The sequence below is a fragment of the Cryptotermes secundus genome, unplaced genomic scaffold, assembly GCF_002891405.2.
Source record: "Cryptotermes secundus unplaced genomic scaffold, Csec_1.0 scaffold318, whole genome shotgun sequence".
NCBI lineage: Eukaryota > Metazoa > Arthropoda > Insecta > Blattodea > Kalotermitidae > Cryptotermes > Cryptotermes secundus.
The window spans coordinates 2,443,859-2,460,815 of NW_019730108.1; the positions used below are offsets into that span (position 1 = coordinate 2,443,859).

At 39.1% G+C, this 16,957-nt stretch overlaps 1 protein-coding gene and 1 long non-coding RNA gene across 6 annotated transcripts in view; one reads left to right on the forward strand and one right to left on the reverse strand.

Annotated features, from left to right (window-relative positions):
- Positions 1-16,957, forward strand: part of LOC111866139 — a 28,386-nt gene that overhangs the window by 5,170 nt on the left and 6,259 nt on the right. For 3 of the 5 annotated variants that reach the window (XR_002843104.1, XM_023854794.2, XM_023854793.2), the window contains exons 3-11: positions 5,750-5,882; positions 7,128-7,657; positions 8,101-8,273; positions 10,092-10,239; positions 10,873-11,290; positions 13,854-14,198; positions 14,507-14,749; positions 16,008-16,336; positions 16,746-16,913. Coding sequence is in view for 4 of the 5 variants with exons in the window: in XM_023854794.2 (XP_023710562.1) it covers positions 5,750-5,882; positions 7,128-7,657; positions 8,101-8,273; positions 10,092-10,239; positions 10,873-11,290; positions 13,854-14,198; positions 14,507-14,749; positions 16,008-16,336; positions 16,746-16,913 (2,487 nt within the window). In the remaining variant the exon portion in view is untranslated. The remainder of the gene's footprint in view (positions 1-5,749; positions 5,883-7,127; positions 7,658-8,100; positions 8,274-10,091; positions 10,240-10,872; positions 11,291-13,853; positions 14,199-14,506; positions 14,750-16,007; positions 16,337-16,745; positions 16,914-16,957) is intronic. The other 2 variants (XM_033752081.1, XM_023854795.1) reach the window with 2 other exon arrangements.
- Positions 6,422-16,957, reverse strand: part of LOC111866140 — a 26,092-nt gene continuing 15,556 nt past the window's right edge. The window contains exon 3 of the long non-coding RNA XR_004513179.1: positions 6,422-6,562. This is a non-coding gene — a long non-coding RNA (uncharacterized LOC111866140). The remainder of the gene's footprint in view (positions 6,563-16,957) is intronic.

Genomic DNA, 16,957 nt, shown 5'->3' on the forward strand with positions numbered 1-16,957 from the left:
GAGGCAGGGCAGTATCAAAGTCAGATAAAAATCTACCAGAAATAGTGGTTTTTGATGAAAGAATTCAATATCACTTCAGTACAAAACAAAAACAGGTGTTATTAATAATGAAGCATGATGCCAGAACTGTTCAGATTGTCAGCCTGAGACTTGAATGCACGTCTGAGCTTGCTGTATTGTAAACTGTTCAATGTGTCTTGAATGTGCATTTCAGTGCAGTGTATTATGGAAGTGTTTACATTCTTAGAAATATGGGGATTTTTTCAGATATATAAATCACCTAAAATTCTCTGAAGCATTGTGCTGCTCTTTGTTCTTTGTATATAGACTAGTCCCTCCTCATGGCCCCAGAGAAGACAGTACAAAGGGTTTAAATTGCAGGATCTTGCTGGCCATGCATGTGATCCTCCATGGCTGTCACAACAGTTTTGATAGTTATGATAACATAATCCATTGCCTGTCATTAAAAATGAAGGTGACAATCTTAAGGATTAAGTACATAATATACAGGGTGGGGCACAGAAACTTCCTTTTTTTGAAGGCAAATAAAAGAAAAATTATTACTGCTAGACAAAATTTATGTTTAGCTAATGAAAGAACATACTTTAAAGTTTTAAATCCTGTAGTTTTAAACAAATTATCTTGGAGGTGGTGGCCTCCGTTCTCTATGCACTGATGCAACCATTTTCTGAAGTTCCCCTCTGCACATTCCAACACGTGCACCGGAATTTGGGCTACTTCATGCTGAATAACATTCTTCAGCTGAAGCAGGTTTGTGGGGCAGTGTTTAAAAACATCTGCCTTGAGCTATCCCCATAAAAAAATCACAGGGCGTTAGATCAGGTGAGTGCGCAGCCCACGGGATGTTACGTCGAAGTGAGATGAGCCGGTCCGGGAACTTTGCCCTCAAAACTGTCATCGAAGCTCGGGCTGTGTGGTCCGTGGCATCATCCTGTTGGAACCAGACATTTCCTAGATGCATTTCTTCAAGAGCTGGTTCAGAAAAGTTTTTAATCATGTCCAGATATTGCTGTGAATTGACAGTAACTGCATAATTGTCTTCTTCAAAAAAAAATAAGGGCCAATAACTCCCAACTCTTGACAACGCACACCATACTGTCACCTTATCACTGTGAAGTGGCCTCTCATGGAGCTCTCTGGGATTGTTACCACTCCAGTAGTGCATATTCTGCTTGTTGACATATCCGGATAGTTGAAAAATGTGCCTCATCACTAAGGAAAACAAGTGCATCAGGGGGTAAAGTTACCAATAACGTTTCACACACCATTATTCGGTTCTGGAAATCACGTCTTGAGATATCTTGCACAACAAACATCTTATAGGAATGGAAATGAAGATGTTCATGAAGAATTCGGTGCATTGAACAATTGGATATGTCTAGGGTGACTGCATGTTTGCGAGCAGAGCGTCTTGGAGATCTCAAAATCGACCGTCGAACTGCCTCCACATATTCTGGTGTCGTAACGGTCCGTTGTCGTCCTGATGATTTTTTCACCACACTCCCGGTTGTCCTAAAGTTCTCTACCCACAAAACAATCGATTTCCGGTCGGGAACCGGACCTCTGGGCTTAATTCCGAAGTGAGTACGGAATGCACGCTGCACTGCCACGTAGGAATGGTTGTTCGAAAAATAGGCTTCAACAGCAAACGCACGCTGCTCACTCGTCCACCTCCTGTTTCCTACTGAGGGGTATTAGACAGTAACTTCCGCGACTGCTGCGTTTGCCGAGTCTATCCCCACTTTTCTGGGCCCTCCCCTCCCTTCACAATGTGTCTTCACAAAAAGGAAGATTCTGCACCCCACCCTGTATATGTATGTGGGCTCAAATGTATATTCAAGTCACAGGCACAATTGTCATAACCTCTTCTGCTATTAAATAAAATTCACTTTGGTTTTACATTAAACTAAAATAAAGTAAAACTTTTTGTTTGAAATCCTTATTTCTGCTATGTTTTTCAAACTGCTGTGGCTGCATAAACTTTCATGTGACTTCAAGTACTCGCTACAGAAATTGTGCTGTATACAGCAGTAAACCGAAAGTATTGATACTTGAATCGTATTTGTTATTGACTGATCTTAGAGAAAGTGATTCCTTATTAGAATAGAATTATTTAGAAGAATTAGTAAAGTCTAAAGGTTTGTTATACTGAAGGGGGATGTGATTCATGCATATTTATGCTAGAACATTGTTACTGTTCAGAAATAACTTATGGGCATTACGTAATTATTTACGGAAATGTCAGAAAAGAGTATAGCCATAATCAATTCTACACATTGCATTAGTACAATAGATTTATGCTGAAGAAGGAATGGTGTTAACCATGACATTGAAGAAGCTCTTAACAGTCTTGGTGGACAAATTAAAATTAGTGTACACCCCATTCTGTACATGTAGGCATTCTGGGAATTTTCCACTGGAGTTCCAAGTCATATCTAATGCATTCCTCCTTATTTTCTAGTAGGGTGTATTGAGGTGACTGATGACATCGCACGTGCGTATATCTCACAAAGGATTGCATTCTTTTGTTGCTGAATATATCTGAAACTAACAGGAAGCAAATACAGATAGATTTTATGCATATATGTCATACTCTATTCATGGAGATGAATTCAAGCAGTTTTATTGGTATGTTGCTGGCTTATTTTGTCCACAGATATATCGGGTGTCGACTTGCTTTATCCTGTTAGTTTCAGATTAGAGCTCACAACATGATTTCAATCTCAGAGTTTCTTATAAGTGGCGTATTTTTAACTCATTCACTTATTTCCAACTATAATGCAACCCAAAATTGTTTAGAACGTCTCCTTTATTTTAAAATGCCATTAGAATAAAGGAGAGATTGTGAATGATTTTGGGTTGGAATAGGGACGGACATGAGTGAAGGGGTGAAGCATCTATGCAACAGGATGCTGAAATATAATATTGTGACATGTTGACCCCTACCTCCCCAGCTGCACGTAGCGGTAACGCAGCGCTCGCGTAATAGGCGAGTAATCACCCCGCATCCTGGTAGCTATGCAACGCGCGGTGACGTCACGAGCGGAGCCGACGTTAGCCGAGTCCCCCGCGACCTTGAAGCTATGCAAAGCGAATCAACAGCGGTGACGTCACCGAGGGATACCGCGGTTGCTAGGCAGCAGTCAACAACTCCGGACAGCGTGGCTAGCAACACGGCACCAGACGACAATTGTCCGATCAAGGCTACATAAGGAGCAGCGAAGGCTATTCACAGTCAGTTAGTCCTGGAGCTACCGCCGAGTTGTACTGTGACAGTCAGCCAGTCAGTGCGTTACCAACGAGTTCTCAGTTCGAAAGTTACGAGCTACAGACACGTGTGCGATAACCAGTGATAACCAGTTATATCTGGAGTGTGTAATTCAGGGAGACTTGTATAGCTCCCGCGTTATTAATACGTGAAGACTCTTGAAGATAGTGTTAAGAGATTTTGTTGTAGGGTTTGTAAAGTGTGGAAACCCGTAATATTGTGATAATTAATTGTAGCCGTTATTTGAAGATTGTTAAATAAACTAATTAACCATCTCTACGGCGTCTTCTGTAACAAAACACGTTACAATATATTTTTAACTGTTAACACATGAAAAATGGTTCATATAGTATTTGTAGTTATGCTTATGATCTATTTCCCTATGAAATTTAACATCCCTAGCTCCGTTGTTCATTAGTTATTGCCAGCGAGCCTGAATCTAAACACACCTTCAGAGGTTTTATGCAGCCAACATGTTTTCTTATATATTCTGCAGAAAGTTGCATTGTAGTACACAAAATATCAGGATGCTACACTGATGTGACTCCTATCTGACAAGTTTGTGTGGTCACCATTTTTGTATTATTGATAGAAGGTTAAAAAATATGAGATATGGATAGCCTCTGGAGACTTGATGATAGCAAGATTCACGAGAATCTGCCTTTTGGTTCATAAGGCTTCTGCAACATGGACACATGGTCATGATGCCATAAGTAAACCTTGCATATAAAAAAGTAATGCAGGATGAGAAACCTTTACCTTTGTTTTTGAAACAAACGTTTGCAGTTATGCATTTATTTTCTAGTAGTATGGTTAATTTGTATTGATCCCTTGAGTCCTGCCTGCTGTCTAATATTAAGAAACTGAAATGAAATGAAGCATTTCCGGATGCCCTATGCCCCAAGTGTGAGCAACAGGAACAAATATAGATATATGAAGGATATTCAGAAAGTAACCTCTGGTGAGCTGTTAAAACAAGCAATGAGAAAAAAGAAATTAATATATGCAAAAAATGCATACATACTTAAGCTACTTCTCAATGTACTCGTAATCACCTCCAGAATTGAGGCATCTGTCATGTTGGGAAATAAGTTTTTGTATGCCTGTGTCAAAGAAGTCTGCCACCCGTGAGCTCAGCCACTGCTCACTGTTGTTGAAGCACAGCAATCACAAACAGTTGCTTGGGTAGGTAAACAGGCAGTCACTTGGAGCAAGGTTGGGGCTGGCATTATTCCACTCCTTCTGTTCTGAATGACCCTATGCTGTTTATGTAGTGTTTCACAATACAAAATATGGCTGAATTCACAGATGGCAGACTTCTTTGACACAGGCATACAAAAACTTATTTCCCAACATGACAGATGCCTCAATTCTGGAGGTGATTACGAGTACATTTAGAAGTAGCTTAAGTATGTATTCATTTTTTGTATATAGTAATTTTGTTTTTTTCTCATTGCTTGTTTTGTTAACGGCTCATCGGAAGTTACTTCCCGAATTTCTACGATGACCTTTCATTTCAGTAGTAACTTTTTGTTAGTATACACCCAAGACTTGGCTTGCGGGTGGGCTTTTCTTCCCATACCACTTTCTTGTTAATATCAATTGAAGGTGAACTTTCCAAGGGGAAGAATCCTTCTAGGCAATGCCTTGTTTGCACAGTTCACAAAAAAAGGACTATGTCTACATTTGCAAGTGTGTAATGCCACTTCACAAAGGGGAATATTTCCAGAAATATCACACTCTCAAGCACTTCTAGGAGCATTGATAAATGTTCTCCAAAAATATTAGTTCATAAAATTAATCAGGAAATTTTATATTAATTATTAAAGTGAACAGTGCACAAGTTAGGCTAGTAGGTATAAAAATGCCGGTCCCCAGGGTGATTTAAATATTTAAATCGCCAGTCCGCAAAGTGTTAATTGTATCATTTTGTGGTATTTTAATTAATACAGTTCATATAATGTTTTCCGTCTACATGAATACAAGGAGCATGCTACCTGGTAAAGCAGGTAAAAGTATATATCTTGTGTTGCTGTATACAGCCATCAGATGTGCATTAGTAGTTTAGCATTCACTGTGTTACATTTGTTTCAAGAAGTCTTGTAACTTGGTATGATAATAAGACAGAAGAAATAGATTGAAACAGGTTTTATGTCTACATCAACAGAGTATACAGTTTTGCATTGTTTACCAGGTAAAAACATGTCTTCTGTTGATGAAGACATAAAAGAATATATAAATTGTTCAAGCCTTTATTTATTTTACCATGTCAAATTAACAAATCTATAGAAACAATTTTGACGCAGCTGCAGGGAACTATGTATGTACCTTGAATAGCAGTGGTAGCAGGATAGTGATGTAAAGTGGCACTGTGTTCAGAGCAGGTTTTTCCTCATTGGTCTGCCTGTGTTCTGAAATAATATTTAATCAGTTTTATAATAGGTATAATTATCATTCCAGAACCACTTGTAGAAGCTGCAAATCAGGATGTGGATTTGCGTCAACTTCCTGGGTCACCTAGTAGGAAACGTTCATCCACGGAAATAGGAGAGCAGCCACTGCCAAAGAAAACAAAAGCAGAAGTTTTTGATGAGTAAGTTAATTAGCATCTGAACATGTTTGTTTCTTTGAAGTTTTATTTAATAATGGTATCAGTATCTCAGACTGCACCATAAACCGTGTGACAAAACCAAACTGGTTAGTAAAATGTGCCCTAAAGCATATTAGAAATTTCTTCACATTACTTAGTGAATTTACATAATTTTCTTGAAATAAGGTCCTCCTTTGTTTAGTGTACGACTCACAACATTGTGATACTGTTATGCAAATTGACTGGCAGGTTTAAATCTGAACCTTCCCTTTAATAGAAGAGAATGTTCTAGGTTAACTGACTTTTGAGCCACTCTGTATATTGGATATAGTGTCAGATGTTTGGATAATACTAATGAATTGGAAAGGATGTGAAAGGAGGTGATCATGGCCAAATTTAAAGTACTGTCCCTTAATATGCCTGTTAGGACTGAAAGGAACAGTTGAAAACCTGTCAGTAGTAACATTGTCCCAGAGGCATTTTAGTGAAAATGGCATGCCACGAGAAGGCATGAGGCACTATAGAGGGCAGATCTGAATACTTACGTCATTATGAGCTAGGTGGAAATTACTGGTTTTATACAGCAGTCACTTTGCCTGCTGGCTGAGACTAATTCCTAACAGGCCAAGCTGAGTAAGATCCTTTTCCCCACTTACACCTGATGATGGAAGAAGATCCAGCTTCTGAAACAGCATTTAGCGTAGTGTTTATGAACAGAAATTGTCACAGACCTTTAGAGAATCATATACTAGAGAAGTTATTAATGATAATATGGATTTAGGCACAGTGATTCGAATCAGTTTTCTTCAGCTGGTGCCTTAAGATTAAGTACATGTACATTGCATTGCCACATATGTTTCTTACTCAGTTTCAGAAGTGTATGACATTTTAATTGAATTTAGGATACTCAGGAAATTTTTATGATTAGTTAATATGCCATGGTATATATAGTTACGGTACACACTTTTTCAAACCACAGTATCAGATATATCTTACTTCTCAGAGAGTCTCATATCCTAGAGAAGTGGGCCCTGTGATTCATTGATATGTGACTCTCATGAAGTTCTTTCTGCCTACCGCTTTGTTGGGTCAAAAAACATCAGGCAAGCATTCATATTTCATCAGTTCCCATATATGAATCATCATAATGCAAGTATTCTAGAAGTATACCAAATGCTCTCAGTACCTTTCTGGTGGAACATTTAAAGTTCATGATAATAATTTGGCATTCATCTGGTTCAATTTCAGGTTGTTTAGAAATGAAGATGTTGATCTTCAACAGTTACCTCCCAATGCACCAGTTGTCATGGAGAATGTACCTCCATCACAGCCCCCACCTCCAGTAATATCTCAGTCTTCACCTATTCCAACATCAGCATCGTCTCAGGATAGTTCAGCGAACCCTACTTCATCTTTAAAGCAGCCATCACCTGAGAGAGAAAGTGAGGAGTCTGAAGTCTGCATGGATGAATGCAAATCCATTAGTGAAGACGATGGTAAAGAAAACATTGAACGTGAACTAAAGTCTCGAGGTTGGGCAAAATATAAGGAGAAGAAACCAGATACATGTAAATCTGCACTGGGGCCCATGGGTTGTTCTGGTCGTGACGAACTTGATCTACAAAAATCACGTAGTTCGGCTCTAGGGTCCAGTTCGCAACTGAGAGAAAGAGACATGATCTATGGAAATCCCAGGGACAGAGGATTGTCAAATTTTCACAGAAGTAGTGGAAAGTTTGATAAACTTGGACAACCACTTCTTTATCACAAGTTGCCAGGTAGGCTTGAACAGATTGACATATAATTTACTTTTCTGAATTTTAGTTTAATTCTCCAATAAGTATGAAAGTATCAGTGCATTAATGTAGCATTGGAGTATAATCATACCCACGTTTTTCCACTTTCCATATATTGTAGGGTGTGAACATTCTGCAAATAATTGCTTTATTGCAGGCCATAAGTTCCTGAAGCTTAATTGAAGGGGGGGGTGATAAAGTTTTTAGGTCCAGATTTTCAGAGGATCTACTGTATTGAGACAAATACTAAGGTCTATTTTCCTTGTAACTTAGCAGGAACCTATATAGAACTGCATATAATTTGAGAAAAGTTGTTTATTTCTGGTAGAATACTGGTGAAATGATCAATGAAAGAGTCTGCTGCAAGGACATACTGCGCATAAAGTTGTTGATAATAATGATTGTGAATTTTGTGTTCCCATTAGATGATACTGGAGAAAGGCGTCGGTCCCTCAGCACTGCAGTTGAAGAGGATATGAACCATCATTTATTTGATGATGCTAGTGATATCAGTGTTAATATGATCATGCAGGAAGTTGAAGAGCAGCTCAAAAATGGGACAATATCGTTTTCTCATTATAATACAGTGCTGAAACAGGTCAGTATATTCTGTATATTATACAGAAAGTTATATTATTACAAAAGCTGTATAATTTGGATAGGGTCTGCCTTTTGTGATTCATTCATGCATCTGTAATCTGTCAAGATGACAGGTCCACAGTCTCTTCCAAAACAGTTCCTCCATATATATTAACGCATGTAGGTTAACAAAGGTTTTATACAATTAGAAAGACTGGTGATTTTAAATTTTAACAGGCAGTGTAACAGCTACGTAAGAATACACACTTGATGATGGCCATTTAGGGCCGAAACATGTAGTGTGGAGGAGGAAAAGAAGAAAGAACTACAATTAAATTGTTACACTTAAGACGGTGTTTGTCTCATATATATTGTGTGAGTGTAACAGGATGCTCAAATATAATATTGTAAACAGTTCCTCCACTTGATGCAATCTAGAGCTTTCTCCTTCAAATGAAAATATCGTCTTCTGTCCCCAAGGTCATCCAGCATCTTCTTACGTCTTCTTCCTCGTCTCCTGGTCACTTCTATCCACCCCTCTATCTTTCCTTCAATAACTTCTTTTAGAAGGCAGTTACTGCGTAAGATATGACCCAGTCCAATTAGCCTTCTTTTTTCTTATTTCGTGTAGGATATTCCTCTGCTCACTGACTCTAAATAACACTTCTTATTCCTCAGATAATCGGTCCAACTGATCTTCTCCATCCTTCTCCAACACCACATTTCGAAGTTTTCCAGGTGTTTCTGATCTACTGCCTCAAGTGTCCAAGTTTCAGCCCCATCCAAAGCATTGCTCCAAATGTAGCATTTCACTAGTTTCTTTCTCAAATTTAAGTCCAATTTGCTGGTAAAAAGATATTTCTTCTTGCTAAATGCAGCTTTTGCCATGACAGTCCTAGATTTAATTTCACACGTACATCTTCCATCATATGATAACCAGTTTTAATGTAAATTTATGTCACTTCCTGTATTATCTGCAGGGGATGGACAAAAATATGGAAACACCCAACAAAAAAAAAAACATTACCATGTCTAATATGGTGTAGAATAACCTCTGGCTTGCAGTCTCCTTGGAATGGATAAATAGAGGTCCCCTATGATTTGCAAGGGATTCTTGTACCATTCTTCCTGAAAAACACGGTAAGTTCTGTTATTGATGATGGTGGTGGATAGCGCAAATGCAGATTGCTCTCCAAAACAGACCTAAAAGCCTCAATAATATTGATATCTAGCGATTGTGGGGACCATGGCAGACGTTACACTTCATCTTAGTTCTCAGGAAACCAGTCCTGGATGATGTGAGGTATGTGAACACAGGCATTGTTGGCTTGGTAAATGATATCACCATTAGGGAACAAAGTTTGCACCATGGGATGGACCTGGTCGCCCTGACGTGACCTTGCAGGGTAATGGTGGGTCCGACAGAAGACCACGATATGGCTGCCCATACCATGATCGAATCCCCGCCATGTTTCACTCTTGGTAGCAAACAATCTGGATCGTAAGCTTGGGATGGTGTTCTCCAGATGTAAACTCGGTCAGAAGTCGGAAACAGTGTGAAGGTGGACTCATCCGACCAAATGACCGTCTTCCATTGCACACCAGCAGGAGCTACATTTATAACCATCTTAACAGATTGCCTGGCATCACATCCCAGAATTGATGTAGTTGATAACATTTTCATTGTTCTGGTTATGTAGTTTTATGTTGGTTGAGATTTAAAGTAGGCTTTTTTAAACAGTTTTGTTAACAGTAACTATTTGGAACCAAAAAATCATGTGTAATAATGGAAAGTGTACTATATGATCTGCTATTACAATGTATTTAAAATTTACAGGTAATTCAGTTAAATGAAGTTCAGAAGTTAAGAGATGCACAAAGACGAGATCAGCAGGAAAGTAAAGAGAACTGGGAACCGAGCAGAAGAAGACATGCATGGGAAACCAGTCATTTATCACCAATCATTGCAGATGATGATAGACAAGGTATATTTACAGTTATGTTTCAATACAGATTTGTTACCATATTCACGTGGATTCATGAAGAAATATTATTTTCACATGGTCAAGAATCTCTTTGGTTACTTGCTGAATATGCTCTCTGTTGATCAGGTTTGGTCATTTGTAACATGAACTGCGTTACGTATAACCAGTTACCAGTTTATTTTATTGCGGTCTTCACAGTATATATTGATGATTGGGATGATTAACATTGTCACCTTATTTATATTTTTGCTTGTGTTAGAAGTTGTCTTGAAGTTTGAGGACATATTTATCTCATTGCATATTTCCAAGATGTGTAATGATGAAATAAAGTAAAAGTCTGAAGAATGTAAACGAAATAACTATATTTCCACACACTGGTAAGAATTAAAAAATGATCAGTGTGCTTGTCTGCCTAGAATGCCAGAGAAACATTGATTGTTGGTGATGAGTTTGATTATAGGTGACGAGTGTGGAATTTAGTCCTTGTAGTGATTCCAGTGAGGTTGGCCACGAGCCAAGTACGTAAACATTCCTCCTCCTGTGAATAGGGGGAATAATTGTAGGTTGATGTGACAGAAGTTGTTAATGCGGATGATTTCAAACTGAAATGTATATGCCATTATTTTGTTGCAGGTGGTTCCTCTATAGATGCCAGGTTTGGAGACATCGATGAGAGATTGCCAGTACCTCATAAGCATAAAAATCTTACACCCTCATTGTCATCGTCTTCTGAGCTCTCCATGCCAGGGAGATTTCAGCCTGGACCTTCACAATGGAATGATGCTGGACGTCCTCACATGAGGTCTGGTCATTGGGACCATGCCCCTAATCCATGGATAGGCAGTGCACATAGTACAAACTCAGTACCCTTAACTCAAGGTCACCTTGGCACTCATGTCCGTATGCTTAATCCAGGCCCAAGTCAAGGACAAGGCATCCCCTTTCACCAAACTTCAGGACCAGAATTTCAACCAGTTGACAGTTTTGGTGGAGTTAACCGGTGGAGACCACAGTTTCAGAGTTGTACACCTTGTGAAGGTGATGTAGAGAGGTAAGGTAACTTTCAGTATAGAAGATGGAGGCCACAAGTTTCTGTGTCATATATGCATAGTTCGCTGACATGACTGTTAATAGCAAAAACACCTGGTTGTGCGTGGTCCTTAAAATGGAAGTGTGTTTTGTTATAAATTTAAACTATGTTAAAGAGTGATAGCCTAGTGGCATGCCAGCTCTGTACATTAACTGTTATACATACAGGAAAACCTAGAAGTTATTTAACTGATCAAAAATTTTTATGGAACTCTTAATAAGATTTATTGCTATGTTCACTGAGCCTTCTCCTGAGCCAGATGAATCCAGTCCGCATCTTCATATTCTACTTCTTTAAGATCCAATTTAATATTTTCTTCCCCCTGATGGCTAGGTCTCCCAGGTGATCTTTTCTGTGCAGTTTCTGACTAAAACTTTGTATGCTTTTCTCATTTCTCCCTAGCAAAATTGCTGTGCTGGAAAGGATAAATTTTAGGTAGCTCTGATCTGTGAGATTTCTGCACGCAAGTTCATTTGGTATAGCAACAGGCTATGGACTCGGTGGCCAGGGTTTGATTCCAATCAAGGCCAGGGAATTTTACTCTACTCTGCAGCACCCAGATTGGCAATGGGGCCAACCCAGCCGCCTCTGTGGTGGGTACTGGCGGTAAAGCACTTGGGGCATGACGCTCACCACTCACCTCCATTTAGTGCTGAGATTAAGAATGGTGAAGCTATACCTCCACTCCCCCATATGTCGTCATGGCATGGTGCTTAGTTAATGAAGTGCAGGGACAACTGTATCTTTGTCTGTCATAATAAGTTATCAATCAGAAATTGTTTAAAGAGACCCAACAGTAATATCATTGTTACTTAGAAAAGTATGAAAGTCCTTGATTTAAAAGTTTATTTATGATTTAAGTACTTCTGTAGGAGTTGGTGTAGCAATGGGTTATTGTGGGCTGGACAGTTGGGGTTTGATTCCCAGCGGTGCAGAATTTTTATCTTCTCCACAGCATCCAGACCACCTGTGGGGCCCACCCTTTCTCCTATCCAGTGGGTACCAGGGCTCTTTCCCTGGGGGGGGGGGGGGGGGNAGTGGCAGGTGCATGAAGCTGACCACTCTCCGATCTAGTGCTGAGAGCAAGAAAGGTGGAGTTATACTCCCACTCCCCTGTATGTTTTCATGACATAATGCTTAACTAATTAAGCACAAGGATAACTTAACATTACGTTGTGGTAAATTTTGAATATAGTCTGTATGAAATGGGGAGAAAATATTTGAAAATGTGAATCGAGTGGAAGTATGTAAAGTTTATTCTTCAGTAAAATTGTATTTCTGTATGTTTTATTAACCACAGGTATATACAGGAGATGGACAAAAATATGGAAACACCTAACAAAAAACACATTACCTTGTCTAATATGGTGTAGGACAACATCTGGCTTGCAGAACTGCTTGCAGTCTCCTTGGAATGGATAAATAGAGGTCCTGTATGATTTGCAAGGGAATCTTGTCCCATTCTTCCTGAAAAACATGGTAAGTTCTGTTATCAATGATGGAGGTGGATAGCGCGCACGCAGATTGCTCTCCAAAACAGACCACAAAGGCTCAATAATAATGATATCTGGCGATGTGGGGGCCATGGCAGATGTGAGACTTCATCTTCGTTCTCAGAAGACCAGTCCTGAACAATGTGAGGTATGTGAACACAGGCATTGTTGGCTTGGTAAATGGTATCACCATTAGGGAACAAAGTTTGCACCATGGGATGGACCTGGTCGCCCAAAATGGTCGCCATGTTTCACTCTTGGCAGCAAACAAACTGGATCGTAGGCTTGGGATGGCGTTCTCCAGACGTAAACTTGGCCAGAAGTCGGAAACAGTGTGAAGGTGGACTCATCCGACCAAATGACCGTCTTCCATTGCTACGTAGTCCAGGTTTTATGACTTCGGCACCGCACTGTCCTCTCAGTGGGATTTTGATCACTGATGAGTGGCTTTGGAATTGCAGCTCGTCCAGAAGTACCCTGCTTGTGGAGTTCCCTTTGTACTGTTTTGGTGCTGACAGGGTTTGTGGGCATGACATTCAGTTCAGCAGTCACTTTTGCAGCTGTAGTCTTATTTTTCGTTACAATCCTACGCAATGTTCGTCTGTCTCGATCACTCAACACAGATTTCCGTCCACGCTAGTGTTTATCGGATGTGGTTTTTTCAGTCCTCCTGTATGTGGTCATAATCTTGGATACCGTGCCTCGTGAAACACCAAAATCCTCGGCTACCTTGGTTACGGAAGCACCTACCATATGGGCCACAATAATTTGCCTGCATTCAAATTCTGTTAGCTCTGACATGATGCACAAAAAATTGCACAGAACACTGTCTCGACAACAAATGAAGCTTGCAACGTATTTCGGAGGTTGTACAGGTAGTGGTGTTGGGCAGATAACGACAGTGTGACCTACAAACGTTGCTAAAATAAACAGTTCAATTCAGGCATGCATTTCACGAGGTGTTTCCATATTTTTGTCCATTCCCTGTACATGAACTCAAGTTTTTCACCAGTATTTTTCTTCGTTTTTAGGTCTAATACACGTTTTAATGGCCGTTCGGATAACAGATTTCGGGGACCTGCTCCATCTTTGCTGAAGCAGCAGCAGGCACGTGGAAATGATGAAGTGCCACCAGCAGATCCTATGATTCTCAAGCTCATAGCACAGGATAGAATGAGGACTATTAATGTAGATGGTGTGCCTAGGGAACTACGTTTCTACGGTGACACCGCTGTAGTGATGCTGGCGTGGGATGACCCACGAGAAATTGGTTTCCAGGGAGGTGCACGAACAGTCACATTTGATGAGAGAGAGTCTATACTCTGTTCCTTGAATGATACATACAGAGAGTTTATCATTGATGGAAGTATGCACAGGTTAGTAATTAACATATTAATTATTCCTTTTATTAGTCTTTGTTATTGTAGGTATTGTTTTCAATGGTATGTGGTTACAGTATCAAATTTTAATATTGTATATTGCAGACATTTACCTCAGAGTTACAATATTGCCACCAGAATTATAGAAGCTGTTACATCTGAATTGAAATATAACCACAACCCCTGTTGTACTGGACATTGTTCATACCTTTAGTCTTCTCCCTTCCCCCTCCTAATTATACATACATATACAACCTAAATAGTGGTTGATTGTATTTAAGGTCACCTAATGTTTTCATCCACAGGATACGACTTGGTGCACCAACTCGTGAACTCTATGTTGATGGCAAGTGGTATGAATGTTTCTTTGGTGGTCCTCCAGTTACGATTGAAATTGATGGGAAGATGCATGTTGTGAGGTTGGAGGGTCCACCTCCTAAAGTTAAAATTGGCCTGTTGAAGCGGACAGATCTGGTTGCTGGCAAGATCAATTTAATCATTAATGCCAAAACTATGGTACCAGTGTTCTTGGATGCCAAACCACAAAGGTAAGTGCTTTATGTTGCACATTTAAAATAAATAAATAAATAGAAATTAATTTCAGGTTACTTGTAGGGGGATGTGTTATTAGTGATTCAGTCCATTCTAAGTGAATACATCAGATTATAAATTTGTTTCAAAAAGACATAATAAAACGTGAAGTCACCATATAAGTATGTCTGATAATGAAATAAATTAGATAAATTTGATTGTTTTTTAACATGTTGTTTCATTATATTATTGGCATAACAAACTATCAAAAGACATTACTGAGATTGCTTGGCATCACATTTTCCTTACATTTGACAAAATACAGGGATGGTGTATCTAGACCCTTCTCAGTTATTAATAATTCCTGGGCATTCATGATCTTTTCATCAAGAAAAGTAAGAAGCGTTCTATATAGGATTTGATGTTTTCACAGCAATGACTGAAGAATGCCATCTTCGGGGATGTGGAGCCATGTAAGACACTAGTTCCTTGCTCGCGTGTTTTTCCACCCTGAAGATACATTCCTCCAACATAACAAGCAAACATACAAACTGAGTTTGATATGTGAGAAAAGAATCGGTTTGATGCGTTATCAAAATTTAGGTAATCGTGAATGATGGAGGGGGGGGCAGGCAGGCCGGCCGGCCATCCTCCGCTTCCTAGATAATCCAAAATTTGAAATCTGAAGAATTGTTGGTATAAGTAAAATAGTCACTTCCTGACGGGCTAGGGATACAAAATTGTTAAATACTCGGTTTACTTTTTAATTTGTGTTATCTTATTAAGTATGCATTCCTTATTTATGTGAAAGTACATTAATTTCTTATTCCCTTTTCCAAGATTATGCATGCAACTGTGGTGAAAATGTATGGGTTCTTAAAATACAATAAAATATTGTATGTTGTTGTCATTCAGCATGTGGTCCTTAATTTTTTTGCGGTTACTCTCTAAGCTTCGTACTCTTTTAAGTGATGATTGTGAAACAGTAACTTTGTCATTGTATTATTTACATTTCTTAAACTCGGCATAATGTTTCCCATAAATTTAACTTTCTTGGTAAGTTTCACACATAGTTCAAATACCCCAGTTTTAGAACTCAAGAATTCTTGTACATTACGAGTATAAAGGGTTCTGACGATGGTTTGGACAAAGTCCAGAAACCCAGTAATTTAAGAACTCTGGGATGCAGTACATAAAGTTTGCAAATAAATGTAATGGTTTTGTGCAAGTTTTTATACACTAACCAACTATCATTTTTTTTTGTTGTTTTTTCAGATTTGACATTGAGAATAAACCCCACGTACTTCATTTTGTCAAAGCTTTGTCGACTGTGTTAATTAATGGACAGCCTATCAAAGTTGAATTTGGTGGAGTTCCAAAACCCATTATTGTTCATGGCAAGAAGCACTTTATACGTTTCACCATGTTACCTCGTGGTATCAGGCCTGGATATGTCAGCATTGTTAATATGGAAGGTAGTCGTTTGCCATCACCTCCTCGGCCGAAGATTGAAAACAATGGAACCTTAACCTTTGGTAGAGAAGATTTCCGTCATCCATCCAGCAGATTCTCAGAAGGATATGAGCCTGTATTACCTGTTGTGGGTAAGTACTTGCTTTGTGCTAATCTAGGAACACATCCTTATGTGCTGTTGTTAGTCTAAGTACTCTTATTGTGCATAAGTTATTAGGATTTTACATGGCTGCTTGGTAACTTTTCCAAAGTAAACTCTTTCGCTAGCTGTTGTAATAATGAAGATTCATTATATTTTCACTGAGCAGATTTTGCTCAGATGGTAACAGACTTGATCCCAACTGAGGTTCGTCGTGATTTTATTCAGTTACTCTAGACCAGTGATGGATATTACTTTAAATTATGGCATGGTAACTTCCTTCCAAAATTCATTATTTACTGTCATCCAGTCATTCAACATCATATAGTCCAAGTCACTGACAGTATAGTTAACTTAACTACAGATAAATAATGAAAAATCACTGTGTTTGTGTTCTTCAGGAGCTACTGGCAGTTTAGGCAGACGAGGTCTGAGAAAACAGTTTGGTGCAAACAGGGACCGAGATTTACCTCATGAGACTGAACATGCAACAAACTCACCAGGACAATTCCATGGAGATAATGCAGTGAAAGGACCTGTTCCTATTCAACAACAAAAACATAGACCACGTAAGTTGACTGTTTCAGTGCATCAAAGTTACTGTGAATTGTGT